This window comes from Dermacentor variabilis, chromosome 9, assembly GCF_050947875.1.
Source record: "Dermacentor variabilis isolate Ectoservices chromosome 9, ASM5094787v1, whole genome shotgun sequence".
NCBI lineage: Eukaryota > Metazoa > Arthropoda > Arachnida > Ixodida > Ixodidae > Dermacentor > Dermacentor variabilis.
In genome coordinates, this window is record NC_134576.1 from 141,115,533 (window position 1) to 141,141,243 (window position 25,711).

The 25,711-nt window shown below is 46.6% G+C and overlaps 1 protein-coding gene across 4 annotated transcripts in view; it reads right to left on the minus strand.

Annotated features, from left to right (window-relative positions):
• LOC142557690 (histone-lysine N-methyltransferase SUV39H2-like) overlaps positions 1-25,711 on the minus strand; it is a 113,735-nt gene that overhangs the window by 34,972 nt on the left and 53,052 nt on the right. For 3 of the 4 annotated variants that reach the window (XM_075669716.1, XM_075669718.1, XM_075669715.1), the window contains 2 exons: positions 23,942-24,043; positions 669-839 (listed from right to left, as the gene is read on the minus strand). In XM_075669716.1, coding sequence (XP_075525831.1) covers positions 669-839; positions 23,942-24,043 — 273 coding nt within the window. The remainder of the gene's footprint in view (positions 1-668; positions 840-23,941; positions 24,044-25,711) is intronic. The other variant, XM_075669717.1, reaches the window with a different exon arrangement.

Sequence of the window (25,711 nt, forward strand, 5' to 3'; positions counted from 1 at the left end):
GGGTCAGTAACCGGCATGCATTCATTTTTTCAGACGTTTTCACAGCCCATAGGTTGTCTAAAAAATCAGACGTTGACTATAATCTAAAACTTCCCACTCAGGTGTTAGCTCAGTGGACATGTGCCACTGCAGGCACGCCTTTCTTTTTAATTTTCTTTTTCTGCAACGTACCCGACACCCTGGCACACTTGCTCCTGGAATGCCCGTGGCAGGAAGGCAGAGAAATGCAACTGGAAACAGATGCAAAATGCGCACAAGAAGCAAACGAAGACCACCTATTCGAAACGTGGGAGGCCAAGCCCGTCCTCGGGAACATGGAAGACCAACAACAACTCATCGCCAGGGCCAAGAGGGCAGTCGAAGCCAGAGGGTTCCTGGACTAAGGAGCCTTCCCACCTTAGGCGACACCGGGCCTCGCTCGGGACACTGTTCCGAATAATAAACGTTTCTTTCTCTCTCTCTAATAGTTGCATACCAAAAACTACTGCAGCGTGAAATGCATAGAACAAGATTTCTATGAACAGTCTACTTACATAGTTTCCACAGCGTTGCTGGCTGTGGATGAAATGGAGAGGTAGTGCAATCCATTTCACATGCACCAACCTAGTTTATCAGAACCACAAAGTTACACCACCACCGAAGTTACACAAAGAGGAACAAGTGCTCACAGAATGGTTCACGAAATGGGCGATGTTTCCATATGTTCCGGCGTCCACTGTGTACATGGTTCCTTGATCCATTGAATCATCTTGGAGGTGATAGTCAAGGTCAAACAGGTACGTTGTTCCATGGTCATCATACCACTTGCCACGTTTCTCAGCTTCCTCATCCGTGATCACCTAAGAGCAATGGAAGAAACTATGAAAAAAGCATTTCAGCTGTACAAAGGCTCCCTTAAAGGGACACTAAAGGTTAATATTAAGTCAACGTGGACTGTTGAAATACCATCCCAGAAACCTCGAAACGCTTGTTTCACACGAAGAAGAGACTTATTTTAAGAGAAAATGTGGTCTGAAGCGTCCGCATACTTCTAGCGCAGTTCAAATCGCCTGCCCTCCGATCGAGGAGTGGTGACGTCATGGTCTCACAGTGACGTTGTGCCGTCGGTGAGTAAAACGACGCCCGCAAATGGCGCTACCGCTTTTCTGCGCAAAATGGAAACGCATGGCCAGAAACAGAGCCGACAGCAGCGCAAAAGCAGAACTGTGGTGGCTAGCGGAAACGAAAGCGTGTGACGATAAGCTGGTTCTTTATTTTATGACGCCAACTTTGACGCTCGTTGCAATGGACGACCCTGACAACGACACATTGGCTCGCGATGCTGGGCTCGACTTCACGAGATTTAAACACTGATGAACGTGACTTGCTGCTGAGGGCTCGCGCTGCCGGCGTCGTTGCATACTACTACAATGGCAACTGTATTTCATGGCTGTACATATTCGCAGATTTGTAGCTTGTCCTTCATGAAAACCAAATGCTGCACTCACCGTCCCGTCTTCGACCTGCAGTTGTTCTTGCGCTTCGGAGAATGCAGGCAAGACCAACGGAACAGCGCTATGGGAAAGCATGCTTTAAAAAGCACTCCACACGACTTCAGTAAGTCGGCGTTGAACTCGTAATCCTCTGGACAGAAGTGCAGCGAGCACACTATGCAATTTTTCGGCTCTTTGCCATTGCAATGTGGCAGAGGTACAGCACTTAACCACTTCGAACGGAGAGGTTTACTCGGTGGCACACAGTGATAAGTAACGTTGGATTCGCCACTGCAACTGCCCTTGACCAAGTTCCACGGACCGTTTGCGCATCCTATGACATCACATGGACGTGGCATTGTCACTGCTTGTTCCAAATGCAAGCTTCGCGAGCCAGCAGAACCAGCGTAGCATGACGCGATAATGAAACAACTGAAACTCCAAAGCGCGCACGGCGCAGAGTCGAGCGAAAACGAAACCCTTCGACCACCCATACTACTGAAGGATAACGTCAAAATGTTTTTTTCTTAGGATCGAACAGAAATAGACCAGGTAGCATTTTCTTCCGTCTAATAACCTAATGAAATTATCTTTTTGATACGAGTAGTTGAGTACTAGTGACATAAATTATGAGGAGTGCCTTCGTCATTGGGCTAGTACCGGAATGTCGCTGGGGGGTCTCAAATCGTGTCATGCATTTACCTCAATTTCTCGGTTACTAAAGCTCCGTTTGCAATTATACTGACGCCTTAGACGTTCTAGACCATTGCTTTAACACTTTAACATGACTTCATAGTAACCTTTCGTGTCCCTTTAAAGGGGCACTAAAGGTAGCCACTTAGTTGACGTAGACTTAAAATACCATCCCAGAAACCTTGGAGCGCATCTTTTGTGCCAAGAAAAGACTTATTTGACACTTGTTAATTGACACTCAGTTGAATCTTGTTAATTCGAACACGCTTAATTTGGCCTTCTGGTTTATTCAAACAGACACCGTGGTCCTGTCAAACTTATGTGTTTTTCTATGGGCAAAAATGCCTGGTAATTCAAATGTGCAAGCACTCGTGACGGTTAATTCGAACATACCGTGCTTCGACAATGCTCTCAGCAGTGCGCCAAATCACACGGCGGCACCTCCGACCAGCATTGCTCTGACTCCACAATAGAGAAAAAGCTTAAGAGTGACCCCTCAATGCATGCGCAATAAAAAATAATAATAAAAATAAGTGGCGGAAACTTGCTCCTCTCTCAAATGACAAGGTCGTCGTTTCTGCATCATACCAGAACACACGTGTATGTGCCTCTGTCTAAGTCAAGCGAAAATGGAAATGAATCCTCCTCCTTTTTGTTTCTTCTGTTTTCTAGTCACATTGTGTTGACCTTGAACGCTACGGCTGCGGAGGCCCAGTCAGTCGGCCGAGTCGGCCAGTGGTGTCGTCGTTCTTGGTGCTGCAAGGTGCTACAAATCAGCTAGGCTTACACTTGCAAGTGTAATGGTGAGCCCGGGCACGTATCGCCCACCAAAGGTCCTCAAAATGAAGGTGGAGATTACGCATGAAGTTGACAAAGGCGTGCCCTTTGAAAGGCAGAAATGCTCCCCCCTCCACTTAGTGCAACTGAAGTAGCATCGGCACTGGACATAGCCGTACACTACTTCTCTTGCCAGAAGAATGCAGACACTGAGTTGCAACTAGTTCACAAGTTTCGAGCGATGTTTATTGAGCTGCCGCAAGACAAACATGAACAGGTGCGGATCACCAATTACTTCTGTTAGTAGAGTGTTTTAGTTGAGAGTGTTTACGCTCCGCTAAACAGTTAAGCAGAGCGGAAGCGCGAATGCGCATGCGCCGTCCGGTTAGCCGTAAGCGGGATAGCGGAGCGAGGAACACGGTCCGCTAAGAAGCTGCCTGAGCGGAGCGTGTTGCGCAGCGGTTTGGCTAGCGTTGGCGTCAGAAAGGATTGGATTGGATGCTGAAAGCAAGCGCGCTGGCTATCACGTGGCGTTCCCCAAGACGGCGCTTTATTTTTCATTGGATAAAATGGACCCGTAACGCATTACAAATGCACGTCTAGATACTTCATGGAGAAATAAGTTATATATAAACATATATACTGTACAAGAGTGATCAATAGGTGTTTTTATTTTCTTTCATTACCCTGAATTTAGCCAGGGGGCGCTGCAACTACGAAAGGTCCACTTCGCTACGCTAAACGTATAACTAAAACGTGAAAATTGCTCGTCGCTCCGCTGTGGCTTAGCGGGGCAGCTCGGAGCGGAGCGTACCGTAAAGACGCTGAACTAAAACACTCTAGTGGCAGGTGTCCTGTAATTCGTACATACCGTATTTACTCGCTTAATGACCGCACTCGCGTAATGATCGCACCCCTGAATTTTGTCGTCAAAATTAGTTGTTTTTTTTTCATTTTCCGTGTAATGATCGCACCCCGCACTTGCCGCAGCAATATTTCATGTGCCAAGTCTAGCTAATAATGATCGCGCTTACCATCTGTCGAATGCTACGCAAACGATTCTTCGAGACAAACCAGGCGGTCTGCACGCACCAAACATTCTTAAGCAGATGCCCCATTTCATTCCTTTTCCGCACATCCATGACAAAAAGAAAGCTACAACCAAACTTACCTTTATTATGTATAGGCTTTATAATGGTTGTGGTCAACAACAAAAAAGGCGTCTTCCGATTTTTGTCTGCACTCGTGGGCACGCAACAAATCGCGAGCAGCAACGATAGTAGCCACGTTTACACTGATACATTAGAAGTGTACCCTATTCGTGCGCCGATGCTTGTAACACAGCTAAGATATTCACAAATCCTTAGCGGAAACGTGCCGTATTAGGATAGTAGTGAAGACAAATGCCGCAGTTTCCGCAGCATGCCCGCCATGTATTCCTATGTCACTGGCAGCTAAGCACGGCCATCTGTTTCTGTCCCCTCAAAGAGGACATGGCTACGTTATTGCTGCAAACTTGCCGATATTAATGATATCATTCATTACTGATACGGAAGAAACTGTTTCAATGCACATAATGTAGTCACAAGAAAAAAAAAATCGCGTTCGGCACGTTCGTATAGTGTTCGGCTTGTTCCGCCAGCCGCCATCCTTGTTTTGGTGTCCCGCACTACATACAATGGCAGCCGCCTATATGTTGACCTGTTGTCATCCCGCAGCAAATGCCGGATGAAAATAAAAAATTATTTTTTCTTGCCGGAAATTTAACCCACATAATGATCGCACCCCTGAATTTGCGTGAATATTTTTTTATAGGAAAGTGCGATCATTGTGCGAGTAAATACGGTATGTGTGAATAAATCTCCTGGAACTTCCCACTCATGTGTTAGCTCAGTGCACACGCGCCACTGCAGGTAAGTCTTCCATTCAATTACCTTCCTTAATTCAACAAGTACTTAGGCCCCTTCGAGTTAAAATTAACAAGTTTCGACTGTATAAAACACTGAAACTTCATTGATACCTTCCTGTTTGTTTCATTTGCCCAGTTATTACGTTGTAAAACATTGGCCCCATTTATTTACTATAGGGTTTTGTGAATTAGTTTCCACACTAATTCCACACTCAGCAGACTAATGTACTCCCTACCTTACCATACCATGAACAGGGAGGAAGAAGAAAAGGCTGATACAATAATAAGGATGGCATATAAGACAGCCCTGAGGTTGCCACACAACACTTCAAATGAGAAGCTTCTAGCCCTCGGCCTCCACAATACATTTCATGAGCAGGCTGAGGCCCAACTCATAGCGCAGAGGAGTCGATTGGCGCAAACGACAGTCGGCAGAGCTCTTCTTCTAAGAGTCGGCCTTGGAGAATGCATACAAATATACCAAAACGCCAAAGGTCTACCCTGCCAGATTAGAGCTTTGTATGGGGTATCACCAATACCACAAAACATGGATCCGACATTACACGCAGGAAGGAGAAAAGCTAGAGCAGAGTACATAGACAAAACAACAAAATTCTTGGACACTGCACGATTCACGGATGCTTCACCATATCGGGCCAACGCAAAGAACATGGTGGCAGTTGTCGTAAACCGTAAAGAGAAAATCACGGCCTGTGCTTCGGTTTCCCGAGCAACCATTTTAGAAGCCGAAGAGATAGCCATCGCCTTAGCTATACGAGAAGGTATAGAGCGCAATGCTCCACTAACAATAGTCACAGATTCTCAGGCCGCATGTAGGAACTATCAGAGGGGACAGATCGGCACGAGGGCACGCCAGATACTTACCGAAATCAACACAGACCTTGACGTCAGGTATACCCAAACGATAACATGGGCCCCAGGACACGAGGGTGTTACTGGGAACCTCCATGCAGATGAGGCAGCTCGAGGTTTTACTAATTGCCGAGCTGCCCATGGCAACATGGTGGAGGACCCGACACCCATTGATTCAAGTTATAAAGCGGTCTTGCAACACTACAGGGAAATCAGAAGGCTCTACCCAGCCCCGCATAGGAACCTTTCAGCCGTGGATTCAGCGACGTTACGCAGGCTCCAAACAGACACATACATAAACCTACATAAATTGCACATATACTACCCAACAGCATACAAGGACATATGCCCGTGGTGTGGGAGCACACCAACGCTCTACCACATCACATGGGAGTGCACAGCTCACACAGAAGAACAAGAAGATAATAACACGAGAGCGAGGTGGGAGGCATTGCTATCCAGCTCCGCCCTCGGGGATAAGCTCAGGCTCGTCCGCAGGGCAGAAAGGATGGCGAGGGCAAGCGGTGCCTTGGAATAGGGGCCCAACCACACGGCGTTACGCCGTTTTAGGTGCAACGAAGTTCTTTCTACGAATAAAGTTTTGTTCTTCTTCTTCACATATGTAATTAGATTTTTGATAGCTGTAGCAGTTCAAAAAATATTGAGGTCTGAAGTCAAATTGATTTCAAACTCGTTACGGGGCTTTTTGATGATTCCGTCTTGCTAAACCAAAAACTAAATGCATGACACCATTGCTAAAAACCTACTGTAGGGGGTGATGCTATTTTTATTCATTTGGAAGCATTTTGCGGACAAGAAAACAATTTTGCATATGTTATGAGCATTTTTTTCTAATTAGCAGCGATTACTATACCTGAATGTAATTTTCATGACAGTGCAGGAGTAATAAAAATAGCATCACCCCCCAGATCATTTCAATACGAATAAAATGATACCACCCTTGTCATTTTTGGCCGAAAACAACCCAAAAAAGACACCTGTAAGGCGGAGTACAGTGTGCAAAAACATCGAACTGAAATAAACACATTTGAAGTTTCAAACAAATGTAGCTTTTGCTGAAGTGAAGCTACAGCAATACAAACGGCACCATTTTGAAGCTCTATGTTTTGTAAGAATGGCCATACTAAATGTGTGACTGCACACTCTCAAAATAATAGCATACTGGCCACTGAACTAGCACAAGAAACTTCAAACCGAAGTGTAGAACTCTGTGTGGGCATGAATATAGTTCCAGTGTTGTACATGCAGGCTGCCTGATTGATTGCAGTCTCCATTACAATCAGTGAGGCATTTTTTCATTTGGTAGAATTGACTATGTTACTGAATGAAGGCTCCGAGTGTAAGTAGCCTTCCAAGTCATCTTCACCTGACAGTGGCTGTGGAACTTAGGATCAGAAAGCCAGTGATAGATATGCAGCTGCTAGGTGCTTTCCAGAATTTTACTTTTGTATGATGCCTCAATCACTTCTGCAGCCAGGTGTGTGCCAGCCCAAGGGGCCTAGTCACAGAGCTCATGATGAGGTTCTCTTTATGAACGGGTGGTATGATAGATATTGTTACGAGCTATCGTGACAATATGATAATAGAGTGAACGCGCAATGTGCTTGGTTGCGAGTCCGAAGTGCCGATGTGCGAAATGCATAGCCGCAGATACAAGGAGCCGACGCGCGATGTGCTTTGTCGCGCAGTTCAAGGTGCCGACGCGCGAAATGCCTAGTCGCGGGCTCGGAGTCGACCCTCGATGCGCTTATTCGCGCAGTCCGAGATGCCGACGCGCAAAATGCCTAGTCGCGGGCTCGAGGAGTCGACACTCGACGCGCTCATTCGCGCAGTCCTACGTGCCGACGCGCGAAATTCCTAGCCGCGGGCTCGAGGAGTCGACACTCGATGCGCTTATTCACGCAGTCAGAGACGCCGATGCACAAAATGATTAGGTGACGGTCCGAGAAGTCCGCGGGAGATGTGCATGATCGCCGAGTCGGAGACTCCCTATGCGCGAAATGTTCAGCCGCGTTTCCGAGGATTGCGTGCGCGATACGAATTTGTCACGAATTCGAAACACCGAGTGCTGAAAGGCTTAGCCGCATGTCCGAGGATTCCGTGCGTGAATCTTGGTCGCGAAGTCCGCGTCGCCGATGCTCGGAATGTTTAGCCGCGAGTCTGAAACGTCCACAAGCGTAGGGATCGGCCACGCTACTGCGGTGTCCACGTAGCGCCCGTTTTGACACGTCGAGATTACGGCGAGTGGAGACGTCAAACTTGCGAGGTGCAAAGAGCCGAGCAGACGACGCGACCGTCGAACCAATGGCGAACCTCAGAAGGGTTTGGGTGCGAGCTAGTTGGTACGGATCATTCATATTTAAAACAGCGCAAATAACACGGACAAGGGAGGACACAGGGAGGGAGGAACCGCACTGGAGTCACGTGGTGGGCGCGGCCAATCGCAGATTCCGGCACGACCTTCAATCATTTGCTTTTTGTGCGCTTGTTTCTGTATGGAGGAGTTCGCTGAAGCGGCAAATTTAGGTCCGTTCGATTTACCTTGCACTGCGTGAACTAGTTCCTGGCAGTTCAGAAAAAGTGCCACACTCATGCAGCACCAGTTCAGCAATGCAGGCATAGCGCGACACTAGCGCCAAACTGAAACGAATGCTGAAGTACAGGTAGTCCAGGGGCCGAATCTTATAACGGTTCGGTTGGGGAACCGTTCTTTTGGCCTCACCTGATTGGCTAAAATTTTGATTACGTCACAGGTCGTCAGAGGCAGCGGGGCGGTATTGCAATTTTCGAATACATCATTTGAAGACGGAGAAATGCGCTTTCCAACGAGACCAAGATGGTGGCGCTCGGTCGCGCCGTTCCGGAGATATTGTGGCGTGAAAAACGCTGTTCTTTCTTGACTTCCGCGAGATTTTTCGCCACCTTGGCTGATAAAACGAATTTTTTAGAGCACTTCTAAGTGGTTTACAGTGATGATATTTGGGTATCAGATAGAAAAAGGGTTATAGAAACTGAAAATGTGATTTTCAAAAAAATCTATTTTTTTGGCCATTTTTCGCGATGTAAAACCCGCGTCCACCCTTAAGCGCGGATTGTCTTCGCTCACGCTACAAAACAACCTGCTTGTGAAGAACTTATCACCAGTCCGCACCAACTACCTTCTTGTTCCCTCAGGGCTGCGTCCAGAAGTATTGCACGCCCTATATGACGATCAGACCGCTGGACACCTCGGATTCTCCCGGACAGTATCGAGGATACAGGAAAGGTATTATTGGCCGCGCCTGACCGTCGACGTCGCCTGTTACGTCAGGACATGCCAAAACTGTCAGCAACGCAAGACACAACCGACAAGGCCAGCAGGATTGCTACAGCCAATCGAGCCTCTTCGCCGACCATTTCAGCAGATCGGGATAGACCTGGTACCCTTTTCGATGTCAACCGGAAATAAGTGAATGGTCTTACGGAGTGCCGCATAAGACTCTTGCCGACATGCTAGCAATGAACGTCGACGTAGAACACAAGACCTGGGATGCCATTTTGCCGTACGTAATCTTCCATTACAACAAGGCAGTGCAAGAAACAACACAGATCTCCCTGTTCAAGCTGATTTACGGCAGGGATGCGACGACGACTCTCGACGCCATGCTGCCGCACGTCATCAACGAAGAGAATCTTGACGTCGCCACCTATTTTCAGCGTGCTGAAGAAGCCCAACAGCTCGCCCACCTAGGGATCAAGAACCAGCAGCATACAGACAGCTGACATTACAACCTCCGACGACGCAACGTCGAGTACAAGCCCGGTGACCGTGTTTGGGTTTGGACCCCGATACGCCGACGAGGACTCAGACTCAGTGAGAAACTATTGCGACGCTATTTCGGAGCCTACAAGATCATCCGACGTATTGGCGAACTGGAATATGTGGTCGTGCCAGATGGCATTTCGCATTCACAGCGGCGCCACGCACGATCTGAAGTGGTCCACATGGTGCGTCTTAAGCCCTTTTACGCACGCTGACGAACTTCCTTATTTTGTTGTTTCTTTGCTACGGGTATTTATTACTTTCGTTTGTTTGCAGCATCGAGTCGATGCTTTTTTGAGAGGGGGGTATTGACCTGGGTGTACTTGTTTATCAGGTGACCGCGTTTCACCGCCCAGCATGTTATCGCACAGTGCAGGACATGCCTGCATGTATCGGAAGTTTCTGGAATGTCATCGATGGTTTCATCCACTGTCTGTCACCGAACCTTGTGTAATCTGATTGCATGTATGCGCAACGCGAATAATGTAGAACTTTGTGGGAGACATGCGGGTCCCAGCGATTACTCTGGAACGTTCGATAACTGATGTATAAAAGTCACCACGCTTGACCCACTGATCAGATTTTCGACGATCGCCACGTGTGTAGGCCGCTATCGTTGTTCTTTGAGTGTAGCCTGCTTTTGAGGGCACAAGTTCGCCTAATAAAACGCTAGTTTCGTTAATCACGGTTTTGCTGCCTTCTTCACGATCACTACTATGTGACAATACAAACCAGCAAAATGCATCATTCAAAGTCACTAAAAAATTTGGCAAACTCAACTGTAGTAGACATCTACATAAGGCGAAGCGTTGCGCAAATTGTTGCAGCTTAGGATGCCGATGTGCGCCGATCTGGTGAGCCCCTCGGGCCCCACCAGATCGTCACACGTTGGCCGTAGCAATGACCCGCAAGAATATTTGCTGGTATTTAAATACGAAACCGAGTGCATGCAACATTTTCATGTGACACGGCTAAGCGAGTAGTGCAGGGAAGCTGCTGTTGCAGGTGCCTACTGCACTCAATCGCATGTGTCTCGCACTTCTCTAGTTTACATGGAATCTAGCGACTGGAAAACGTATCATACGATCACAGTTTAGCGGTATACTGAACGGTGGTGCAGAAAGATAGATCTTACAACCATATCAACCAGTTAAATAGTAGCGTAACTGTATTGGGTCATATTCTGCATTCTCGATAGCGAATGTTGGCGCCGAGAAATCATACTAAATGGGATTGTATCAACAAGGCTCTACTGTACTCGCAAAACAATTTTGACAAGGTCAATGTGTCTTAAGAGGAAGCTTTAGCTCGGGGGATCTTATCTAAACAAGTGAGAAATGAGAAATCGTTTTTCTCAGCAACCACTGCACCAAATTTGATGAGGTCTGTTGCATTTAAATGAAAAAGTTCAAATCTAGTGATAGTGGCTGTTGGTAGCGAATTTATTCAGGCTGTCAATAATTTCATTAAAAATGTTGGAAATCACAAATTTTCAGAAAATGAAACTATAATGTTTACAGTTCTGTAACTCTAACAAAAAACAATATCACGATTCTGTAAATTGTATCTAATGGTACATCTAAAGCGGGCAAAATTGATGCATAATATATGGCTCCCCGATAGACCACTACAGTAAAAGCTCATAATTCGGATCTCAGAGAACCAGGAAAAATGTCCGAATTATCCAAATGCCAAATTAAAAAATGAACAGGAAAAACAGCATTAAAATCAAGTTGGAGAAGCATACCTTTATTTACTGAAGTATTTTGCAATAAATAGTCGTCAGCTTTTTTGCGCCAATTCCGCCTGACATCACAATTTTTATTAACTCTTCGAAGTGGCCAACAGCCCGCAAACTAACGGAAGTGCTCAGGCAAACGTCCTCCAATATCAAAAGTGATTCCGTGACTCCTCGTGAGGTGCGATGAAGTCGCGGCTGCACCTCCTTGCATGACTCTTCGTCTGAATCATGGTCTTCCCAGATGCCCGTGACATCACTAATAATTTCTTCATTGGTCAGGAGACAAGTCGTGGCGACACAATCATCAATCACGATGTAGCCCTGAAGGGTCACATCTGTGGGAAGGACAGCATCGAAGGTCCAGCAGTCATCATCGATGGACTCAGCTGACAGCTCGTCGGCTACTGCCGCATGCACGGGCCTCACAAAACCGCTGAGCCGAAAACAGTTGGCAATGACTTGCGGAGGTGTATTTTTCCACACGTGGGCAATGATGTGCACTGCACCGAGTAAGTCTACTTCATAAAACTTTCCAACTGTTGTGCTTGATTTTTACCTGAGCTGACCACCATGGAAGGTGGGACTCCTGCAGACGAGCAGGCGAGCGTAATACGAAAGCAGGGTCCTCCGGGTTTGCCACTTATACGGCAATGAAACAAATTACAATATATGGTGCTCAAGAAAATCCGGCCGTGCAAGAAAAGGACACGGCAGCGCTCCAGACGACGAATTCGACGAAAGGCGCGAACATCAACATCATAGCCTGAATGTCGGCAAACAGTGTGCTGCACTGGTGAATTGTCGAAAGAGTCCATTGGATCGTATTCAGTGACTTTCTCGCCGACGTTTCTGCCCAGGTTCACTCTGAGGAGCCGGATACAGAGGCCGTCTTCATTTTCGACAACGCTCCCGCTCACAATCGCGCAGGACAGGCAAATCTGGTCAGCTCGAACCATTCCATCAAGCGCCTGCCGCCATACGGCCCTTTTTTTTAATCCAATTGAGGAAGTTTTGTCCAAGTTCAAATGTCAAGTTAAACATTACCTCAGTGAGCGGCGCGACGCAGTGCTGGTGACTCCACAAGGAGTCAAACAAAAGAAGCACAGGCGCTCATTGCTTCTGAATGCTGCACAACACGCAATGCCACTTGTTCAATACGTGGATTGCGCTGCATTTGATAAGTACAACTTTTATTCAGGCTGCGCTCAGAGGGGAGGACATGTAGTTCTCGGTTTGTTTCTATAATCACATTCAGGAAGTGCCCTGGTATCTTGTGAAATTAAATACCACATCGAATAAATTACATCTTTTCGTTTGAAAATCTTACCTTATCTTTGTACATTTGGTGCAGAGCGAGGTGTCTCATATATTCTTCAAAGTGACAACATGTGAGTCACCATCATAATACAGATTGCGCATGTCAATTCGCTTCTTCTCTAAAATGATATCGTTCGAGTTCCTTGGAACAGCGCATCGTTAGTCAATAGTGGTCATGTCATGTTAATGAGCGATAGTAAGCAGCTACCTGCCCTTTGATCGTTTGAAAGATCTTACCTTATCTTTGTACATTTGGTGCAGAGCGAGGTGTCTCATATATTCTTCAAAGTGACAACATGTGAGTCACCATCATAATACAGATTGCGCATGTCAATTCGCTTCTTCTCTAAAACGATATCGTTCGAGTTCCTTGGAACAGCGCATCGTTAGTCACTAGTGGTCATGTCATGTTAATGAGCGATAGTAAGCAGCTACCTGCCCTTTGAAAACCATTTCCTTTGACATACGTGCCGGTAGGTAAGGGGAGTTGACGCTCGTATGCGAATGTGGTGACATCACGTGAGTCACCAGTGATTACCCCTTTCGACTTCGTGATAATGAGCAGGTTGCTGCTCTCTAAAAGCCATTTCGTTTCATATGCATGTCAACAGGTTAGGAGAGTGCACGGTTGGGCAAAACACATGGTGACGTCACGTGAGTCACTAGTGATCACATCATTCTACTTAGTGATATGAGCAGGTTGTTCCTCTTTGAGAGTCATTTCATTTTATATGCATGTCGGCAGATTAGTAGAGTGGATCGATGGGTAAACCGCGTGGTGACGTCACGTGAGTCACTAGTGATAATTTAATTTGACTTTGCGATCGTAAGTAGGTTGTTACTCTTCGAAAGCCATTTCGTTTGTTATGCATGTTAGAAGGTTGGTAGGGTGCATGGGTGGCAAAAACATGTAGTGACATCATATGAGTTACTAGTGATCACCTCATTTGATTTTGTAATAATAAGCAGGTTGTTACTCTTTGAAAGCGATTTAGCTTGTATGCATATTAGTAGGTTCGTAGGGTGCGTTGTTGGGTAAAAAGTGTGATTTCACGTGAGTCCCTAGTGATCACCTCATTCTACTTTGTGATAATGAGCAGGTTGTTCCTCTTTGAGAGCCATTTCGTTTGATATGCATGTCGGCAGATTAGTAGAGTGCATGGTTGGGTAAAACGTGTGGCGACGTCCCGTGAGTCACTAGTGACCTTTTCATTTCGCTGTGTGATAGTAAGTAGGTTATTACTCTTTAAAAGCCATTTCGTTTGATACGCATGTCGGCAGGTTAGGAGAGTACATGTTTGGGTGAGAACCCTGATCACGTCATGTGAGTCACTAGTGATCACCTCATTGATTGGGTGATAGTGAGCAGGTTCTTACTTTTTGAAAGCCATTTCGTTTGATATGCATGTCTGCAGGTTAGGATACTGCACGCATGAGAAGAGTGGTGACGTCACGAGAATCACTAGTGATCACCTCGTTGAGTGGGTGATAGTGAGCCGGTTGTTACCCTTTATAAGCTACTTCGTTTGATATGCATGTCGGCAGGTTAGGATAGTGCCCGTGTGAGAAGCGTGGTGACGTCTTGTGAGTCGCTAGCGATCACGCCACTTGAGTGAGTGATAGGGAGCAGGTTTTTAAGCTTGAAAGCCATTTCCTTTGATATGTTAGTAGGCAGGTTAGGAGGGGTGCGACGGCGGTGACGTCGAGTGAATGACTAGTGACCTAATCATGGCACTCAAGAATAAGCTGTTAAACTCTCAGAACAATTTCGTTTCATATGCATGTTGGAGGCATAGGAGTGCATGCAAGATACAAGCTTAAGGAGCTATAATGAGTCACTTAGTGATTATGTCAAGTGCCTGAGTAATGGTGAGAAAGTTTTTACCCTTGCGAACGATGTTGATCGATATGCATGACGATAAGGAAGGAAATTGAATTTCATGATTGCAACCAAACTCGTGTAATATCCATCACAATTCTGACTCACCCATGTGAGTAACTCTTCTCACTCGGAAATGCGACTCGAAAAGGAGGAAATGAGCGAGCGGTATACACCGGTTTTTCAAGGGTGCCACCATATTGCTACGCAGTGGTGCCATCTATGGGCAGTCGGCATGCTGGCTTGGGCGAGTGCTCCGTCTTGCATGGCAGGTATATGCTCGGCTGTAATTTCTGGCGTTTGTTTTTGCACTTGTGCGGTCTATTTAGTATGACGTGCGTGTTCTATGTGGTAAACGGTTCTGTGAGACGTGTTGAAGTGGTTTAAGTCTGCATGGCGGAGTTTCTGCTGGCATTGGCGGACGGAGCATGCAGCATGATGTGTGAGCGCATATTTGAGTCTACATTCAGCCTCGGAGGTCAATTGTGTATTTTTGAATGTTACATTCACAAATGTCTCCTTATAGCAGTATTCTTCTTTGGCTCTAAGCTGCGGTTTAGGAGCCATGAAATATATGCGATGATAGGAGCTCTGCTGTTATACTTTGACAAGCGTTCAAACTGTTAGCTGCAGATTACATTGCGTTAGTACATGGTTTGATGGATGAGGTTTCCACCAATGAATAAAATTGTTTTGGTTAGTAATAGCAGCATACCTAACAGTGTGAATTAAGCTTGTCCAGCAAAGCGACTGTTTACGAACTGCGCGAGGGTCCTAAGCAGTGGTAGGTGCTGGATTACAGATATCTTTGTTCTATATAGCACATGCTCCAAGCATATGGCATCAACGTTTATAGATCTATAAACGCTGTGCGGCGTGACTATGCGTGGTCGTATTGCGGCATAGCCCTATCTTTTTCAAGAAAGAGGATGATAACCGAATATTTTTTAAGGTTGTGTTCATTCCTTTCTCTACAACGCGCACACACACATTACTTTTTTTTTGTCCTCAAAAATATCCATTGCATTCTCTTTATGCGATCCCTCTCATATATTATGGCTTTACAGGGCGGAAAGGCAATGCTGAAGCACATAGCTTATATATTGGCACGCACTAGTTACACTAGAAGCCGAGGATGAAGTGTGCGTGGTAGCTGCTGCAGAAACGAACAGAAAACGGCCGTTCGCTTGGAACTGACTGCTTGCTTTTCCTCTTGCAACAAACTGATGGAGGCGCCGGGTACATATCCACCGCATGCCTACTGGTCCTGAACCAGAAGCTACCAACGCCAGTACCTCGGGGATGGCAGAAACCCATCGAAGCAGCCGTCGCCTCCAATGTCTTCCACCGCAATACAGTCCCCTGGCAAGCTCCATGAGGAAGATTTCAACAACTGCAAGCCAAACCGAGGGAATCCCAAATGCTGCTGTACCATGCACTGTCAACGCGCCTCGCTAACGCATTCCACGGCGACGCCTTTGAGGACGTTGAAGACTGGTTGGACCATTTCAACCACGTCGTCGCCTTGAACGACTGGGACGATCGCCGTAAGTTGAAGAACATTTACTTTTTACCTTTTAGACGCTGCAAAAGTATGGTACGAGAACCACGAAGCCTCATTTACCAGCTGGCAGGAGTTTTACCGACTGCTTCGTGACACCTTCAGCCCCCTCGAAAGGAAAGAAAGAGCCGAACAGGCACTGTCTTCGAGGTTCCAAATGCCGAACAAAATCATCGCCATGGTCGTCGAAGACATGACACGATTGTTCCGTCAGGCCGACCCACTGATGCCAGAAGACAAGAATGTGTGTCTGTTAATGCGAGGCATAAAGGAACAGCTTTTCACGGACCTCGCGCGCAATCCCCCTACAACAGTGTCTCAGTTCGTTCGTGAGGCAACAGTCATTGAACGTATGCTTCGGCAGCGGCTCTCGCAGTATGAACGCCAGACCACCATGACTGCTGCATGCTCTCTCGTACCTGCAAATGATTACAGGGAGTCCCTTACCAAACTAATACGGCAAATTGTTTGAGAAGAACTGAAGAAGTCTTATACATCAGCTCCGGCACCTCCGAGTGCCGCGGCTCTTACAGACATCGTTCGGAAGGAAATCGGCAAAGTGGCTCACCCTCGGAACCAACACGTACCGAACCATCCACATTCTCGTACGCGAATGCTCTTCGGTTTTTCAGCCGCCTGCCGGGATTCCTCGATGCTTCCCAAGTCTAATCCACCGCACGAATCTGCAAGCGCTAGCCTTTTATCCTGACCATGCAAGTCTACAGTATGGCACGCTCCTGACAACAGTCCATTGTGCTAGCACTGTGGGGAGGCTGGTCACATGTATCGCGACTGCCAGTACCGACAAATTGGTCTGCGGGGATACCATCCGGACGCCCATTGCCCGCTTTATGGCAAACGCCCTCACGAAATTGAGGAATACTTAGAAAGTAACTGGCTTCCTCCTGCCCCGCAAAGAAGACAGTCACGGTCGCCATCACCTCATTGGTACCTGTCACCAAACCGTGCTCGACCCGCCCTTGATTCCACTGGAGTTAAGGGTGGAAGCCCGTGCCGGGAAAACTGAAAATGGCGACCTCCGGGGGTGAAGCCGCTGTCATGCGAACCATCAAATATCCTCCGCTGACGCCACCCCCTAATGACGTACCGCTGACGCCTTCATTCGAAACTGCCAAACAACTTCCGCTGCTATTACTGCTTCCATCGACGGTTATCCGGTAACTGCACTTGTCGATACAGGAGCTGATTACTCGGTTATGAGTGCCTCACTGGCCACTGCATGGGACGGCCCACATCTGATTACGGCTGGAGAACACCTCGTGTCACCCATTGGACGATGCACCGCCAGACTTGCTATTTCTACTTCTACTTTCTTAGCACCTTTCCTTGTGCTACCCAAGTGTTCTCGGCTGGTTATACTGGGCATGGACTTTCTCCAGGAATATGGGGCGATCATTAACCTGCGTGACTTGTTCATGACATTTTTAACTATGTTTCTTCGGATTCGAGCGCGGAGGATGAACATCACCGCAAGGCTTTACGCGTGGTCGATGACTGCGTGAAGTTACCGCCTTGAAGTAGCATCTTCATCCTCATTGAATGCCCCCAAGACCAACTAGGAATAGGCATCGCTGAAGATGACCTCACCATTTTGCTGGATCAAGATGTCAGCATCACACGAAGTCTCGTAGAGCTCCAAAATAGGCAAACCACGATCCTAGTTACCGTATTTAAACGATTGTAAGTCGACCACTTTTTTAAAATTTGAAAGTCTGAAGTTGGGGGGTCGACTTACAATCGAAACCAAAACATGTCCCCGCCAAAAAAGTGAGACCAACGGGAGCTACAATGTAGTTACAATTTTATGTTTGCTTTATGGCCCTACCCGTATCTTTTCGCTATCTCGCGTTTGTTCGCTTTTAGGAAGGGTTTTTCAACATTTTTAAGAGTTTTACAGTGCACGCAAACATCATGGGAGGGGGTGTCGATAGTTGATGGAAGTGCCGCCGTTCCTATTTGCGGCGGCACCCTCAGAACGGCGGCACTTGCGGGAAGTATCGGTAGTTCGTGGAAGAGCAGACACCGCTCGCGGGTTTCTCTTTCTCTGTTGAAAGGCATTGGCATTGGTTTGACGCGTTCCACTTGACTGCCGGCTACGTGCTACTTCTATGCTTCCCCAGTCGTCATGAGTGCTCCAGGCCCACTAATCGTTCGGCACTCGTTCACAGCAGCGTTCAAGAGGGTTGCCATCCTTTAAGCCAAAGAAACAAATCACTGCGCAGCGGTCCGCAATGTCTATGTTTCTGAAAGGGTGGTGCGAGAGTGGTGACTACGGCGAAGTGAAATTTTCGCTTGTGACGGCAAGTGAGAAATTCCCCACGTGCCGAAGTCTGGACGCTTTCTGGAGCTGTAGGCTAAGCTTTTGGCGTACGTCGCTGAAATGCGAGATCGGTCCCTGCCAGTGAAGTGCGACATGGTCATTTTCACGACCATGACAAGCCCCGACCTTCGCCTTTTAAGGCCCTGCTCCGTCGTGAGTATGAGTGACTGGCGGCAGGATACCGCAAAATTACGCCAACCGGACCTGTCAAAAGAGCCTCCCTGACGTCTGCGTGTGGTTGGGTGCATTCAGCGTGGGCTGCTGTTCCGCAAGATGTCGTGATGCGGTCGTTTGCCAAATGTAAAATTTCGCTGGACTGCGACGCGCTGTGGGACCGCAGGAACGATGACGATGGCAGCACTAGTATAGACGAGTAGTCCAGTGACCATGAGAGCTACTAATAAATTTTCATTCTCGAATGCGCCCTTGGGTATGCTCTCCTTGTTGTGTTTTTTTTTCCTGTCACGCAATATGGGGGGGTCAACTTACATTCGAGTCAACTTGCAATCGTGTAAATACGGTACCAACTTCAGTGGCGAATACAAGCACTTTGCGAGGCATACCACCATGGCCTTCTTTGAAACGGTGGCAGAGTCCGACGCCTGTGCTTCGGTAACGACAATCTAAATTCCGGAACCCGGCGATGTGGACTTGACTGGTCACATCAACGTGAACCCACAGCTAGACCAACTCGAAAAGGCGAGGCTCCTCACTCTGCTATCGTCATTTAGCGACTGTTTCGCCACCACGTCGAAGGTCAAACAGACTCCTTTAACCAAACATAGAATCATCAGTGAACCGACCGTCCAACCTGTTCGCCAACTCGCGTATCGCATGTCGCAGAGTGAACAGGATGCTATTCATCATCAAGTCAAACAAATGGTAGACGATGATGTCATTCAACCATCGACAAGTCCCTGCGCTTCACCTGTTGTATTACTTAAGAAGAAAGACAGTTCACTACGATTCTGTGTCAATTATTGCAAACTGAACAAGATCATGAAAAAAGACGTTTACCCACTTCCTCGGAATGACGACTCTTTGGATCGCCTGCGACATGCCCGTTACTTTTCCTCAATGGATCTGCGTAGTGGGTACTGGCAGATTGAAGTTGACGAACGGACCAGGAAAAAACGGCATTTATAACACCTGACTGTCTCTATCAACTTAAGGTACTCCCTTTTGGATTGTGTTCCGCTCCGGCCACATTTCAACGCATGGCGGACAGTTTTATCTGACCTCAAGTGGCACTCGTTTTGAGTCTACTTAGAAAATGTAGTTGTTTTCTCCTACACGTTTGAACAACACATCCAGCGGCTTGAGGCAGTTCTTCACGCCATCCGCACCGCCGGCCTGTCTCTGAAGCCCGAAAAATGTCACTCTGGCTACGAGGAGCTTAAATTTCTAGGTAATATTGTCAGCAACACCGGTATGCGCCCTTACCCTAACAAAGCCATGGCAGTTGCTCTATTCCCGATACCGAAGACAAAGCACAATGTCCGCCGATTTTTAGGGCTTTGTGCATATTACCATCGTTCTGTGCCCAATTTTTGTGAGATTGCTGAACCATTGCAACGACTCATAAAGAACGACGTCACATTTGTTTGGGGCCCGGCACAATCCGGCGCCTTCCGCGACCTTCAGCGACGCCTACAGACACCACCGATCCTTGGTCACTTTGACACCGAGGCCGACACAGAAGTGCATACTCATGCTAGTAACGTCGGACTCGGAGCGACACTCGTACAGTTTCAAGCTGGTGTTGAACGCGTTATTGCATATGCCAGTCGAACGTTGTCTGCTGCTGAAAAAAACTACTCAGCAGCTGAAAAGGAATGTATGGCAGTCATATGGGCTATCCAGAAGTTCCGGCCATACTTGTACAGATGCCCCTTCCGCGTCGTCAGCGACCACCACTCTCTCTGCTGGCTGGCAAATCTCGAGGATCCTTCAGGCCATCTCGCAAGATGGAGCCTTCGGTTGCAAGAATTTGATGTAACAATAGTCTATAAGTCCGGCCAGAAACACACGGACGCTGACTGTCTCTCCCGTGCCCCCGTCAAACACGCACCACTAGATACTGATGACGACTCTGGTTTTCTTTGCACTCTTCCGTCTTTAAACCTAGCTCAACAGCAACGCCAAGATTCTGAGCTCCAGCCCTTGATTGAATACCTTGAAGTAAGCCGCCCACAACCCCCTCGGGAGTTCGCGCTCGTCCTCTTTCTGCCTACGTGGTGACATCCTATACAAGCGGAACTTTCACCTATGGCAACCGTTTTCCTGCTCATTGTTCCCGCTCCTTTCCGAAACGACGTTCTACATGCATGCCATGATGAACCAACATCCGGGCATCTTGGTTTCAAGTGTATTATGGCAAGGATCAAGCAGAAGTACTACTGGCGAAAACTCGCAAAAACCATAAAGCAGTACATCAGAAGCTGTCAAGATGGCCACCTTCGCAAAGTTCCACCACTGAAACAAGCCGGTCTGCTTCAGCCTGTACGACCTCCTTGCTCACCTTTTGAACAAGTCGGGATGTATTTACTTGGCCCGTTTCCCAAGTCTTCGGCTGATAACCGCTGCATCGTTGTCACCACCGATTACCTCACTCGATACTGCGAAACACAAACCGTTCAGCGAGCTACTGCTTCAGATGTAGCCAACTTCTTAGTCAAAAATGTCGTCCTTCGACATGGTGCTCCTGCTGTTGTCATCATAGAACATGGTACGGCCTTCACCGCCCAGTTGGTCCGAGATATTCTGTAGCTGAGTGGAACCATGCACCATACGACAACTGCGCATCACCCGCAGACTAATGGGTTAACCGAGCGTCTCAACAAAACAATTGCAGATATGCTTTCTATGTATGTCGCCACGGATCATAAAAATTGGCACGAACTGCTCCCGTATTTGACATTCGCGTATAACACTGCACTTCAAGAAACCACCGGGTTTTCTCCTGGTTTACGGACACGACGTCCCCACTATGCTCGACGTGATGCTCCTACCAACTTTGTCTCAACTTGCCACACCAGATACAGATGCCTTTGTTCAACGTGCCAAAGCAGCGCAGCACCCTGCACGGCAACGAATTCTATCCTGACAAAGTCATGATGCTCGTCGATACAGCATACGCCATCGGGACGTCACATACAACCCAGGAGATCTCGTATGGGTTTGGACCCCTATACGTCAACGAGGCCACTCAGAAAAATTATTGCACCGTTACCAGGATGAAGTCCTACCACTCATGCTGACTCTCATCCACAAACATTGTGGTGCGGCCTCTGTCATCACGTCCATTGTCTTTCTCATTTCTTTTATTTTCTCCTTGTGGCATTTAACATCACCACAACTTTTTTTGGGGGGGGGGGCCTAACTTTTGTCTAGTCGCATGGAGAAGTAATCTCTCTTATTTTTCTTTTTGAAGGGAAGGGTAATGGCACGTGCTAGCAACGATAGAAGCCGAGGATGAAAAAGTGTGCATGGTAGCTGCTGCAGAAATGAACAGAAAACGGCCATTCGCTTGAAGCTGACTGTTTACTTTTTCCTCTCGTGACAATATGTATCATGTTTCACCAACCGCAGTGATCGTTCTGTTGAGCAGCACCATCGGCCTCAGACAGGAAGGCTAGCATAGATATACAGTGATTTCAAGCCCACTAGACTTGAAATTCATGGGAACGAGCCCGGTGTATCACACATATTTGATAGCGTCTGTCGCTTATTAGATGTTTCGTAGTTGCCTTAGGTTGGCCGTGCACGAGCATGCGCTCTTATGTTTTAGTCCCTACGACAAGCCATCAGATAGTGAGCAGATTTACCATTTCATCTGGTAATACAGAGACACCGGTTCTCTTCGTTGAATTAAAACCGATATACGCAAAATAGTTCACAACACATACGCACACCGCCGCTGATAATGCGCGTCACATGTTTGCGCCCCCAAGAGATATTTCCGCGTACTATAGTTATCGATACACCGAAAGGCTTCCCTGGCGATCTTATATGAACTGACATTGCGTAAATTTCAGAAAGAACTATCTAAAACATATCAAAATCGTTTTGCAGCACGCGGCAGCAATACTTTCAAGCAGCGTCGCACTGGAGAGAGGAGGAAAGGCTCGCCGCGCACCCTTTCCTCCTCACCCAGTGAAAAGGTCTATACCATGCGGAAGTGTTTCTGAAGCAGCCATGACGACACCGGTAGTGTGGAAACTGCTCCTATAGTGCTGACACCAATATAGTGATTACATCAACGAATAGATGGCATTCATGATGCCTGTTACGACCTCTTCTGCAAGAATTATTTCTTTCTCAATCAATTTCCAACAGGATTAAATTGACTGGCACTGGGATTAAAATGTGTGGCACTTGGATTAAAATGGCTGGCGCAAGGATTAAATGAGTTGGCACGTGGATTAATACAGATGGCACTGGGGTTAAGTGTGGTGGCACCTGGATTAAATTATTGGCACTTGGATTAAAAATGCTGGGACTCAGATTAAATTGGCTGGCACCTGGATTATTTTCAATGGAGTTTGGATTAAACTGAGCAGGAAAACCTGCAGTACTACAACGCAATCTACTTATGATGGTAAAAAGCAGAAAAATGTAACACTGAGATATGTGCTCAAGCATGTTGAATGAAAATTAAATTCTGGTACTTTATGCGCCAAAACCACGATCTGACTATGAGGCACACCGCAGCGGGGCACTCTGGATTAATTTTGACCATCTGAGGTTCTTTAACGTGCATTGCATGCATGGCACACAGATGCTTTTGCATTCTGACCCCATTGGAACACAGCTGCTGTGGCAGGAACTGAACGCCCGACCTCGTGCTCAGCAGTGCAACGCAAGTTCAAGAATGCTCTGCTGTAATCTGTTCTTACATACAAGCTCGAAGGGAAAGCCCGTCCGCCTTTTTTACATACAGCTACAATATTCAAGACACATGACCACCCTGATATCGCAAGGGCAGACAATGACATAAATGTGATAATACATTCCACATTTATTATGACTAAAGATATGGAGCAACATCCTTACATCTGGTTTGAATGTATGCTTCAGCAGTAGACAAGACCAATAGTTCAACTGGTAGTCTCTATAATTGGTACCATTATAAATGAACTGAACTGTACTCCTGAACTGTCTATGGCTAGTTGCACAAAATACAAATCTATGCAGAGCCACGTCACATGTGCACGGTGCAGCATTGGCCTTGAAGATTTTTTTAAGTAAAGCACTGACATATCACACAAAACCATCAAGTATACAGTATAGTGCACTCCTAATGGTAACGCCTCATTAGTATTCAGATGAACACAACTTCTCATCAACTTCATAGAAAAAAAGCTCCTTCATATTACAAGCTAGGTAAACTATACATACTACTCAACAAACAGAATATTTCCAACAGCCTTCCTTTTAAAACCAAGCTGTTTCTCGTCTTGAAATAAACTTGGTCTTGCTTCTAACAGTGAAATTTACTCTACAAAACAGTAACACACCTCAGCAGATAAAAGCACAAACTTGCAGAAGCTCACCTGGCCCAAATACTCCATCACAAACGTGCCTTTGTTGATGCGCTGCTCTGTCCGAACGCCCCAGCCCCGACCATTCGTTGTCCTAAAGATAGTAAGGGGAATCTAGGGGGGGGGGGGGGGGGGAGGAAACACGCTAAGTAAATAAGGCAAATTAACCTGCTAAGCAAACTTTCACACTTATCCCAGCATATAAGTATGGTGTAAAGTATATTCATCTATATGAAAGTAGCTTTAAGACAGAGAGAGAATGAAAAATTTCAGCAGAACCCGACTCGTGGTGACTGTCAACGTTAATGTGAGTAGCATTGCAGCAATGTAGCGACACTGTATTGCTGTAGACACCTTTATTTACAACTTGCAGAGGGAAAAGTAGGCTAAGAATGCCACCACAGAGCACAGCATCTACACCTTTGGACACCACAAAGCTTTACTAAATGCAACCTTCCAATTGCAGCCTATTTTGTCCCACTGGTGCTGTAGAATTGGGATTCAGAATACCAGACTTTGAATGAACTATGACATCATGGCTTGGATGTCTTCTTCAGGTGAAAAACTAATTCTCATTGTCATTTAGAAGGGCGTGCATTCTTACTTATACAAGTCACACATGTAATTTCCCCCTTTCTTTCTTTCTTGCGTTCTTTTTCTTTTTTCCCCAACGAGCTAGGTAGCAGACAGCAACAGCATGCCAAAGTGAGCAAAGTAGGCTAAAAATGCTAACTGTATTAAAGAATGCGACGAGGTTATCCATTTTGGTTTGCTATCCTGCACTGGGGGAAGGGAATAAAGGGATGAAAAGAGACAGAACTATATTGTGGGTTTTGATGTCCCAAAACTGCACAGTTACTATTAGGGATGCCATTATGCATGCACACCTGAAAGTGCACACAAAGTCTATAAACTGGCAGAGATTTGTTGCATTGACTAAATGCCCTGTAGTAGCGTTCTCATGGTAGCATTCATACTGTTCCTTGTAGCAGCGTTTTCAAACCCACAAAGACAAACCATATGGGTGCCTCAGGAAGGAAGCTTTGCAGTCAAAGAAAAACTGATCCAGGGGTCAAACCCGCCACGACTAGTTTCCAGGGCAGTCACTCTACCAAGGGCAGTCACTCTACCACGTGACCTAACCAGATGTCTAGTACTCAGCAACTCGCATAGCTGAATAATTGAATTAACTGAACTACTGGGACAATAAACTGACTGCAGAATTATTCAATGTTCTCACACTTTGAGTTGTCAATTATTTAGTTGAGAAGAATGCAACTATGTATTAAATGGCAATATGCCCACTGTGGGTGGTTTATGAGGGAGATCTATAAGTCAAACAAAAGTGTTTCAGAATCTAATTTATCACAATAACACTCTAAGAGACACCAACAGGAATGCGAGAGAACTCATCCATTCACCAACTGACAAGGTAACCGAAGACTCCTTTCTCCTATAGCCAGTGGAAACGAAACCAGCCATAATGGGTGTAGCTCAAAGAACAGCATCCTAATTCCTAAACTATTGCGAAAATAAGGAGCAAGACTTCACCCATCATGTGAAAAATCTATAGCCAGGCATATATTAAACTGCAAACCATACGTCTGCATAACCTATGATATTTGCACAAGTACGAAGCAAGTTTTCTTGGGCATAACTATCAGTTTAACAAACAACTTCGTGCATATTGACAGCTGTGCACTGGCGACAATGTGATCCCAGTTCCGAGTAGAAATCGCATCTTTCAATGAACAGTGCCACTGTCAAAGCCTCATCACCTGC